Genomic DNA, 12,106 nt, shown 5'->3' with positions numbered 1-12,106 from the left:
GACATCCGTTGGTCGACCCTTGTCCACCGATGCTGTCACCCCATCGTAAAAGGCCACCAAGTTGGTCAAGCATGATCGGCCTTTGGTGAAGCCATGTTGGCTGTCACCCACCACCTCCTTGCTCTCCATGTGCCTCAGCATGGTTCCCAGGAGAATCTGCTCCATGACCTTGCCAGGCACAGAAGTGAGGCTGACCGGCCTGTAGTTGCCCGGGTCCTCCTTGTTCCCCTTTTTAAAAATGGGGGTTATGTTTCCTCTCTTCCAGTCATCGGGGACCTCGCCAGACCGCCACGACTTCTCAAATACAATGGCCAGCGGCTTGGCAACTTCATCCGCCAGTTCCTTCAGGACCCGCGGATGGATCTCATCAGGTCCCATGGACTTGTGCACCTTCAAGTTCCTCAGATGTTCTCGAACCTGCTCTTCAAGTACAGTGGGTGGTGGTTCATCCTCACAGTCCCTGCTAGTTCTTTCCACAGCTTGGGTGGTAAGACAAGAGGCTTTATCAGTGAAGACTGAGGCAAAAAAGTCATTGAGTACCTCAGCCTTCTCTATGTCCCGGGTAACCAGAGCACCAGTATCCTTCCGGAGGGGGCCTACATTCTCTTTGGACTTCCTTTTGTCCCCTACATACCTATAGAAGCATTTCTTATTGCTTTTTATATCCCTTGCCAAATTCAATTCCTTCAGGGCTTTAGCCTTCCTCACTTGATCCCTGGTCACTCGTACAGCTTCTCTGTATTCCTCCCAGGCTATCTGTCTCCGCTTCCACCCTCTGTAGGCTAACCTCTTCATTTTCAGTTGGTCCAGGAGCTCCTTGCTCATCCACGCAGACCTCCTGGTCTTTTTGCCCGACTTGTTCTTCGTCGGGATGCACCTCTGCTGAGCTTGGAGGAGGTGCTCCTTGAATGTGGACCAACTTTCCTGGGCCCGTCGTCCCTCCAGGGCCGCCTCCCACGGCACTTTGCCCATCAGGTCCTTGAAGAGGCCGAAGTCCGCCTTCTTGAAGTCTAGGGTACAGAGCTTGCTGAATGGTTTCCTTGCTGCCCCATGGATCTTGAACTCCACCGTGTCGTGGTCACTGCAGCCAAGGCTGTCCTTAAGTTTCAGAGAACCCCCTATGAGAACCCCCCGGAGCCTTTTCTTCTCCAGGCTGAACAACCCCAACTCTCTCAGCCTGTAATACACCTCCCAAGAGCAATCCAGGTGCAATTCAGGCACCTAAACTTCGTTACGTAGTGCTGTTTTAAGAGTCGTAGGGCATCCTGCCCAGCCTCCAGCTGCCACCCGAAAGGACAGTGGACGTTCCATAGATACTACATCATATCTGCCAACCCTCATCATCTGAATTGTCTACCCACTAGCTATCTGAAGTCCTAAAGTCCCATTCCAATCTTACTCAACCAAAACCCTCACTAATTTCAGCGACAGTGATCTCGTAGTAGCACTGAGCAAGCAGAACTCTTCTGTCAAAGTAACTTGATCTACACAGCAGAGAAAATACTGAGTCACTTGCTTAAGAGTGCAAATTAACACTTGTAACACATCTTGAAAGTCCAATATGTCAAGCATTGTGCTCTTCCATTTCTACACTTCACCTCCAATTAACAAGGACATTTTTGCTGCTGAATCCCCTTTCTTCCACTGCAGTGTTTCCCTAGTGTAACTCACTCATGCCTATGGAATTCTTTGCTCTTTACACCAGAAAAGAGATTCAGCTGGTGCAGCCTTTTCCCTTAATGTCTTTGATCTCACTCTGACTAAATGACAAACCAAAAGCAAAAAGTATTGTTTACCTTTTTTTCTTTCCTTCAAGAAAGGTCAAGTTTTACTATTATCAGTAATATGGGCTCAATCCGTCAGTAAGTAAAGCAAATTTCCTAAGGAAAATTCACTACACCATGTCCTCAGCTAGGATAAATGCATATTTCATGGACTGGGACAAGTAACTTCAGTGGGACTATTTCTAACTTAGAAGAGTAAACTCTTCAGTCCCAATCATAAAAACCAGACAGGAAAGGACTTTTTTGTACGTGCTCCTTCAGGGGAAAGACGAATGACTGTTACTGTAAAGTATATTTCAGCCACTCTCACACATCTGCTTTAGCTTAATGCACAGCAATACTTCCTCAAAATCAACTCAGCTCTTAATTTTCAAAACTTTACCTGTTCTTTTACCGTATCAGTATCTCTCCCTTTTTCCTTAATGGAACTTGTATGTTCTGGTTTTATGTAGTGTTTATCTGTATCAATATCTATGTCTCTGTTGCGCTTTAGATAGTGCCCGTGTTAGAAAAGGGGCAATATTTCCTGTTTATACCACATTGACCCCAGCTGATCATTTAAAAATATGTATTATTCTTCCACAGTTCAACAGTACTGTTGCTGGATACCTTCTGCATTTGAATGTGATAATGCAGTCAGTTAAATAACAAGGCAAATACGCACTTGACCATTTCAGCAGCCTGCCACAAGCAAAATCCAGCTTCCAACAGATGATGATGAAAAACAACCTTTAAAAAATTCAGAAAACCAAGACAGAACTCTTAGAGCAGATCCTCAGCTGGTATTAAACAGTGAGTCCTATTAAGGGAGCTATACCTCAGCATCTACTAGGGATCCAGTGGTACATATCACTGCCAATCAATGCCAACACACTAGATCAGATTTCTAGTTCTGACAACAAAGAGTGGTTGTGTAGTGTGAGAAAAAACAGCTTTGGAAAGGCACAGGCTGTACAACTGACAGTATTTCGCGATTATAATTTGTGTATCAGGACGCAAAAACTGTGTTGTAGTAGTCATTTTCTAGCTCAGATGGAATCCATTCCTTAGCATTAGTAGCAAGATTTGCTGAAGCCTTGGGCTGCAAGCTGTGAACTTTCTCCCAGCTATGCTTTCGGCTGCGATAGCATTAATTTTCTGCTTTGTAGCTGGCAGAGTGCTGTGTTTCGTTCATCCTCAGCACAATTCATCCAATTCATCCTCAGAACAAGGAAACTACATTAAATACACATGTTGGGAGCACTTTAAAAGAGCAGGTGATAAATAGATAAATCTCCATACAAAGTATTCCTTTCTTAACAAATAATATCATGACAAGATTACAGTAGGTGGGAACAAATTAATAAAATGTCAGAGTCCAAAAGTTTAAAAAATGCTTGATTTTTGCTATTATAATTGAGACATTAAGGCATCTTCAAAAGGCCTGATTATTTTTTTCAAAGGCAAATCATAGAATGATAGAATGGTTTGGGTTGGAAGGGACCTCAAAGATCATCTAGTTCCAACCCTCCTGCCATGGGCAGGGACACCCTCCACTACACCAGGTTGCTCAAAGTCTTGTCCAACCTGGCCTTGAACACTTCCAGGGATGGAGCAGTCACAGCTTCTCTGGGCAACCTGTTCCACTGCCTCACCAGCCTCTGAGTGAAAAATTTCTTCCTTGTATCCAATCTAAATCTCGACTTTTTCAGTTTAAAGCCATTGCCCCTTGTCCTATCACTACACGCCCTTGTAAAAAGTCCCTCTCCAGCTTTTCTGTAGGCCCCCTTTAGGTACTTGAAGGCTGCAATAAGATCACCCTGGAGCCTTTTCTTCTCCAGGTTGAACAACCCCAACTCTCTCAGCCTGTCTTCATAGCAGAGCTGCTCCAGCCCTCAGATCATCTCCGTGGCCCTCCTCTGGACTCGCTCCAGCAGCTCCATGTCCTTGTGTTTGCAGACTCCAGAGCTGAATGCTGGGATCTCACGAGAGCAGAGTAGAGGGGCAGAATCACTTCCCTCGACCTGCTGGCCACGCTTCTTTGGATGCAGCCCAGGACACGGTTGGCTTTCTGGGCTGCCAGTGCACATTGCCGGCTCATGTTGAGCTTCTCATACACCAGCACTCCCAAGTCCTTTCCCTCAGGGCTGCTCTCAATCCATTCTCTGCCCAGCCTGTACTTGTGCTTGGGATTTCCCTGACCCACGTGCAGGACCTTGCACTTGGCCTTGTTGAACTTCATGAGGTTCTCATGGGTCCACCTCTCCAGCTTGGCAAGGTCCCTGTGGATGGCATCCCTTCCCTCCAGCATGTTGACCACACCACAGAGCTTGGTGTCATCAGCAAACTTGCGGATGGTACACTCAATCGCACTGTCCATGTCGTCGACGAAGATGTTCAACAACAGTGGCCCCAGTACTGACCCCTGAGGAACATCACTCGTCACTGGCCTCCACTTGGACATCGAGCCATTGACCTCAACAACCTCCTTGAAACCAGGCAAAATCCAAGTTATGCAACAGAATGGCAATCCATTTTTTTCCATCAGAAACAATCTTAGAAATTGTTTAGTAATAAAGGCATGACAGAAAAGAACAAACAATTGCTATTAGGGAAGGACTACTGTTCAAGGGCTGTCAAAGTTTCCAGGTGTCTGAGTGCCTCTGTCCTCATCTGGCGCTGCCAGTGAGCTACTGTGCACACGAACACTACTCATTTCTCTTCTTTATGCCTAATTTTTTTCTGTTTATACAATGGAGATGAAGTACTTTGCATAGCAAATACCACTGAGATCTAAGAACAACAAATGCCCATTAAACAGATTAGTTATTATTATTTCAAGAATAACCTATTATGCTTGCATCTCTATGTCTAGCTTTTTTCTGCATTTAGGGGCTCTGCATGATAATTGATTTTATACTATATTGAATGAAGGTTGCACAGAGATAGCTACCAAATTTATGATCAATAGAAAATTGCAAATCTTTTCCCCCAACCAATTCTTTCCAATGATCCAGCACAACACATCAATAAAAAGCTCTGAATTGATGCTGTTTCCCTATTTCATGCCCTGTTTAAGTTCCCTGAGGATGACAGATTAATTTAATTAGTTTTATTGAACTGCCTAGTTGCTTTTATTGGCAAATCCACTCATAGGAAGAAGGCTGCAAATTTCTCTTGGGGTTAGCATTGTCCTACTGGTCCATTTTTAAAATTAAAGTGAATTTACTGTCATTTCTTATATAGTTTTCTGCTACGCTTTCTGCTGTTAGGACTCACATTTGTAAAGTGCCTCCAGTGACACTTAATGTAGGAAGTTTAAAGTTGTTGTTTTTCCTAAACGTGGTTACCAAAAAGAGGAAGGAGACGGCTGCTGTGAAATGGACTGTGAACCAAATACATGGCTCGGCTTTCACTGAAGGATTAAATTAATCCGATCACAACACAGAATATGGCTCTTGCATGCCACCTGGAAGCACCCAAGTGGTCTTTCCAACTTCGTCCACGTGACAGCTTGCTCAGCACAGAAGCATCAAAAGAACAGCACTGAGGCTACGGAGTATGTATCCAACATTCAGTTTGCTTAGAGATGGGTCTGCTCGAAGTCCTCGGACTTCAATGCACTGCCAGGCACTGTGAGGTACATGAAATAGAGCAAAATTAAGAGCAGGAATGGACTGAATTTAATCCCAGTGGTCAAATGCCCAGGACCATGGAAAAACTATGACTCTAAACTTGGGCTTGGATAAGAATTTTATTCATGGCAGCATTTTTCTATGCAGCTGACTGATCCAGCATCCCATATTTTTAGAACTGGGAGAGGAGTAATTTAAAATCTAGATGAAAAATCTGAAGCTTGGACCATTTTTTTTTGTTTTTTTTTTTTCTTTATTTTTTGTAGAAGGTCAAAGGAGATATTTTATACTCCAGTGAATTTCCCAATCTTCCTCTGAGTTTAGAAAAATGAGCTGCTTTCTAATTTTCTCATCATCGTTCTCACCACTCAATTTCAAACACTCTTCCTAAGCTTTGAAAGAGTCTCTTGCCCTGTGTGGCACTTCTTTTAAAAAGAGGAGATTGGGTCTATTTCCATGAGATTTTGTCCAAAGTTGTTCTAGGCAGTGTTTAGTTCTGAAGAGATCACTCATTGACCGTATCTACAGAAATCTGTGTCATCAATTCCTTTGTAAATCCAACTCTTCTGAGCCTTTTTCAACTGCACAGTCAATAAATCACTCTTCAGATTTTTCTTTGGACTTAAAAAACATAGTGGAGTTGTACAACCTCAGAGCAAATGCCAGTTAGCTGTTTTATTATCAGATTGGTTTTATACTCAAAAAAACAAACTAACAAAACTAAATAGGCAACTTGGCGTAAACATAAGGGGGTTCAGTGATTCTGAAATTAATGTATTAAAATAAATGACTAATAAAATTACTGCTCTTACCAATATCTTTGCTTGGGATTTGCACAAGAGGCAGTCATTTTTTTCCAGATGCTGAAAACTTCTGCAAAGCTTTACAGCAAGCATGAAGAATATAATCTTTCTGGATCTGTGCTCTAATTACTAAGTTATATTACCATGGGTTCACCAGCCCTTTGACCTGTCTATTCCTTTTGTTAATAATATCCTTTTGAAAAAAATCACACTTCGGATGCTGTATGTAAGAAAACTAAGAGACTTACTAGAATCTTAACCTAGCCCTCAAGTGTTCCATCTATTATAGAATCTATAAAAAGGGTTAAAAAAATTTCCAATTATTACAGAGGGAGTGCTCCCACACTTTTTAAATATGCATTTAAGATATACAGGTCATGTCCTGTTGGAGTATATATGTTTTAAATGCTGAGCTCGGAGTTTTAAATGACATTTAAGTAAGTTTATCCATATCTCATCAGATCTGGTATAGCCAGAAGCAAGGTATAGCCTTACTACAGGATTTACTTGTCAATTAGTCTATAAACTCTAATTCTGTCACAGCATCAAGCATACTTTAAAAACCATCAGAATCATTGGTTTTTTTATGAATGCTAATATCAGGAAGATTAAATTCTTGGATCAAAGATATAATTTTATGGTCCAATTAAGTTACAACGTATCTCTGTGCTATTTAAACCATACACATATCACTAAATGAATTATACAGAATTTAGAAGGACCTTATTTTGGCTCCAAATCTTGTTCTACTCGAGCTAAAAGAGTATCTTTTCAAATAACACAAGGAAGAACAGGATCTCTATGGAGTAGAAAAACATAGAAACATAAAATTGTTTAGATTAGAAAAGACTTTTAAGATCATCAAGCCCAATCAGTAACCTTTCACTGTGAAGTTCACTACCAAACCATGTCCCTAAGCATCACACCAACCTCCTTTCAGGCAGTTGCAGAGAGTGATAAGGTCTCCCCTCAGTCTCCTTTTCTCCAGGATAAACAACCCCAGTTCCATCTGCTGCTCTTCATAAGACTCATGCTCCAGACCCTTCACCAGCTTCGTTGCCCTTCTCTGGACACACTCCAGCACCTCAGTGTCTTTCTTGTAGCCCAAAACTGCACAGAGTATTCAAGGTGCTGCCTCACCAGTGCCGAGTACAGGGGAACAAGCACTTCCCTACTCCTGCTGGCCACACTATTGCTGATACAAGCCAGGATGCTATTGACCGCCTTGGCCACCTGGGCACACTGCTGGCTCACATTCAGCTGGCTATTGACCAACACCTCCAGGTCCTTTTCTGCCAGGCAGCTTTCCAGCCACTCTTTCCCAAGCCTGTAGCATTGCATGGGGTTGCTGTGACCCAACTGCATAATATCACACATTCGGATATAAAAGGACAACATTCTAAAACTGCCATTTTCTTGATTAGGATATTAGCAATCTTTAAAAAGCCAATGAAAGTCAGGAATGCAAAAATTCATTAATACTGTTTCCCATATTTACAAGGATGGAACTATTCTGTCAGCAGAAGCCGTAATGTGCTCACAGGGCGTTACTCCAGGCTGACATTTATGGCCTCAAACGGTTGTTTTCAGGTAGGCCAGAACAGTCAAGGATGCTTGGGGTTTTGCACTCAAGGTATATCATTTTCAATGTCACCATGAGTAAATTTAACTAATGAAGAAAAATTCAACATTAGTTAGGAAATCAGATTCTTATGAGATGCTGTCAAGAATAATGTAGAAACTCCTGGCGAAAATATCCTTGGAATCCCAAGTACAGAGCTACTACAAGTGCACAAGTGAAAATCATCTTATATAAATTATGGTACCCTGTGAAATCAGTGAGATCCAATTAGTTACACGCATGTCTTCTGTTTCCAGTGTTCCGATAGTCAAAAATCTGTTGGATGGTGATGTTTTTCACAGAATTTTTTTAAAGAGCTGCTCTATATTTACATACACAACTGAATGGGCTTGGTTCTTTGTGTATACAAATAGCTACCTCCATACCTAATTAAGCAGGACTGCAAATTCTGACATTAATGCTCATTGTACAAGGATTTAGTGTGTGGATCAGCACCATTATTAGGCCAAATTCAGAAAGGCAGTCTGAAAATGGTCCGATTTTACTTGATGGTAACCACAAATGTATCCCCACAGTAAATACCTGAACTCGTACATACAAGTGAAAATTTCTGGAGCCCATTAGCAGACAGTCTTATTAAGCCATCACAGCAGTTTAAAAAAAAAAAAAAAAACAACAAAGCCAAATGACTATTTTTCAAATGCAAAATTAAGAAACTAAGAATGTGGTATTTTATAAAGTGTTTTGGATTGTTGCTAAAATGACTTGTGCTTTAAGTGGAATTTTTGCAGCTCTTTAGTCTATAATGCAAACCAGCACCTTTGGCTATTTTTAAAGGAAAACAAAGGTGGGAGGAAAACAAGCTGAGCTGTTTCGTTTACTGTAGGACACTACATTTCTAAGCATTTGATTCAGCTAAAGCTCTACCTTTTATACAGTTTTAGTGGCAGATACTACAGTGACAAGGAAAGTGACTGAAATAAATGCTGAGGCTTTTTGCAAGTAGCATCATGATATGCAGCATGCTTCTAAGATAGGAGCTATCCCCAGTGTATCAATCATACATAAAGAAGACCAGAACCTAATTTGCAATCTTCTTATCTCATCCCCCAGTGTCTCCTTCTCTTCTATTTTTTACTGGGAGGAGACAGAAGGTTGCCACAAGATTATTTCTACAGCAGCTCCAACTCCCCCACTGTTTTTCTGCTCAGTGCCTGTGACTGACACTTAGTTCTGCCTGAAGGACAGACTTCTGAGTGCCAATCAATGGAGCATGCCACATGCTGTAATTGAAAAATACAGTGCTTCTGCAATAAGATGAGGACATCATTTTTAGTGCAAAGCTGTGGTAAAGAGAATTGTAAGTGAGTAATATGCAGCTCGCATTTATTTTTACGGCACCTGACTTAACGTGCCCAAAAGAAAAGAACCTGAGCTACAAAACTTGGATCCAGATCTGAACTCCCTGTAATTCAGCAATGCTCAGATCAAGGTTAAGCCCCACCTTTTATTTCATCTGCAGAGCATGAGACCTTTTCAGCCTAATCATCCTAATCTGATGTCCTGATGTGCCTTCATCCAAGTTATCTTTTAGCTTGGCAGGCACAACAGCACAGCACAGCACGCCAGTGTTAGTAAAGCTGTGAAAGTATCCAAATAGCACACCCCTCATCTTAGGCCATCTTGTACCATTAAGTACTCTCCTTAAGCTCTTCTTCTTTTATGGAAACTTCTCTAGCAAAGCAATGCAGGACATACTTAGGAAAAGCCTGTCCTTCCAAATAGTGCACGCTCCCCTACATCCCTAAAGGGAGCAAAACACGGTTAAACACCTGTAGAGACCTACCTGAGCAGTCTGTGAACCAAACTAAGGAAAGTTGTCCTTAGGGATCCCACTGCTAACAGAAGAAGCAAAAGAATCACACAGATTTGCCTAATGTCACAAAGCAAGTAAGCAGCAGAACGACAGTAAATACTGCTGCTTCTCTTTTTACCTCCTCTTCTGATTGCGATTTCTAATGGGAGATTTGGGAAGTTACATACCTTTCAAAAGGAAAGTGAATGTATTTAGAAACTCTTCATATGACTGCTCATGGCTATTGATAAATTGATCAAGGATGCTGCTGTTTATCGGTTGCTCTCCCATGATCCACACCTTGACAGTCGAACAGGTGTATCTGCTCTAGTGCTTCTGCAACAGAAAGAAAAGAGCTGTATGTATCTGTAGGCAGAAAACAAATTAACTGAAAAGTCCCTAATTCACACAGATAAGCACCAGAATGTCAAATTTTTCTTCTCTCCTTGTGAAATTCTGATCTCGTCAGTCAGACTTTACACAACATTTCCCCCAAAATTCAAGTGGACACAGTACTTTGAAGTGCAAAGGGAGAGACTATGATCATCTATCCCTGAAATTTATGTCCTTGGGTAATATCTGCCACAGAAGTGCCAGCCTCTCTGGGTGGTGTTCGTTCCCCTTACAGGCCGTCTTACTGCCTTCTTTGCAGAAACAGTGACACCACTCACCAGAGTGCTGGATTTAACAACTGGGACATCTGTACATTCAAAAGTTGGACTGAATCCATCACTCTGCAGGTGCACTGCTCACTGTACCATCAAAGCCACTCAACCCAGATTTTGGAGGGCACATTAAACCATGATGAGGTGTGTGTATGCTGAGACAGCACACAGGACGGGGAGGGTATGACGGAACTGGGCAGCCAGGACCACTCTCCTGAAGGGAACAAACGCTGAGAGCTGAAGGAACCCCATAGAGGCCTTTCTGGACTTAAAAGCTCCACTGTTCAGTCACACAGCAAGAGCTTTCCAGCCCATCTTCATCACTTTACCAGACTCTAAGGGAAGTTACGGCCCTGAAACAGGCTCTAGGTGAAGTATGCTGAAGTTAACCTTACCCCTCACTTATAAAAGCTGTGTAAATGCATTTTAACACCTGCGTGATGCTGAAGAGTTAATAAAATTACTAATTTGTTACACATGTAGGACTAGACTATTACAAGCAGAAAAACACAGGTGAGGACATGGACATACATAACCGGCACATTGAGTCATACAGTGGCAACTTAACCAAAAAATGTAAATGAAGAGTTTGCAGACATAAATGTGGTAAAGATGCACGAAAGCATTACACACTATGTGCTTGATTTTCATGTGTTCCCACGTTTCTTCTCTTGATTTATCGCAGTACTAAGAAGTGCCTTTTGGGAATGAAAGCTTAATTCTTCAGCAACGCTTCAAATCAACTACACTAACGGAAGGCTGCCAACCTGATTTTAAAGTTAAATAAGATCGAACAAGAATTGTTCAGAGCCCAGCAGGAAAACAAAGCATGATTCCTAATGTCAAACTCTAATTTTGTTGGATTGCCAGCTTGTAACAAAGACTGATGTTCCGAAGATGTAAAAACACACGCACACCCACGTGACCTCAAGTTTAAGTTTTCTAATGTTTTACAAAAAACAAACCAGCATTAATCTCTCTGTGGACTGACCAAGCAGAATACAATTTATCAGACTCTCAGAGTGGTTTACACAAATTATGGTGGTTTCAGAGGGAAGCAATGCCTTCTATCCCTCATTATTGTTCAGTTATTACAGTCATTATTTGAGGCAAATTTCATCATATGAAGACTGCAGTGATTTGTAAGGCTAGTGCAGGAAAAAAAAAAAAACAACATATATTTAATCAAGAAAACAGTAATAACAACCTTTTGTTTTCCTTTGGCATCTGGCATCTAGGATCTCCAAGTCCTTTATAAACACTAATTCACAACAGTCTCATGAGGAAGAGCAAACAAATATTATTCCAAATAACAGATGCAAAAACTGAGTCACCAGGAGTTTAAATGACTTATAAACAAACCAGAGGACGGCTGGCAATAAAGCTTAGATTCCTTTACTCTAAAATGCTCTAGGAAGCCAGAAAATTGATAAGCAATTTGGGAGAACAGTTGTATCCTTAACCAAGCTGAATGGCAGGTTTCTCAGTGTTCTACAGTCACTCAGTCATCAGCCTGAGATTAAACATCCAGACCAGGTGTTAGCAAAATGCTACAGCGCACTTCTAACTCCGCTGCGCAGCCATTCCTTCCTATAGAACTTGGGAAACTTTACTTCAGGTTTCAACATCCTCTACGGGTAAAGCTGTAAAAGAGAAATAGCAAGACTTTGGATAAACACCATGTTTTGACTCATTATTGTTAGCCAGGAAACGCAGCGCTGAATTCAACTTGGCAAAGTTTTAGCCAAACTGCAATTGCAAAATCCTGAACATCAGCCCTATGAAAAAGCAAGCACTGGATGC

The 12,106-nt window shown here is 41.7% G+C and overlaps 1 protein-coding gene across 1 annotated transcript in view; it reads right to left on the bottom strand.

Annotated features, from left to right (window-relative positions):
• Positions 1-9,964, bottom strand: part of IFTAP (intraflagellar transport associated protein) — a 34,909-nt gene extending 24,945 nt beyond the window's left edge. The window contains exon 1 of the mRNA XM_086613740.1: positions 9,827-9,964. Within this exon, the coding sequence (XP_086469866.1) occupies positions 9,827-9,929 (103 nt within the window). The 5' untranslated portion in view covers positions 9,930-9,964. The remainder of the gene's footprint in view (positions 1-9,826) is intronic.
• Positions 9,965-12,106: the final 2,142 nt, after the last annotated feature.

This window comes from Tauraco erythrolophus, chromosome 6, assembly GCF_009769465.1.
Source record: "Tauraco erythrolophus isolate bTauEry1 chromosome 6, bTauEry1.pri, whole genome shotgun sequence".
Classification (NCBI taxonomy): Eukaryota; Metazoa; Chordata; class Aves; order Musophagiformes; family Musophagidae; genus Tauraco; species Tauraco erythrolophus.
This window is presented reverse-complemented; position numbering and strand designations above follow the sequence as displayed.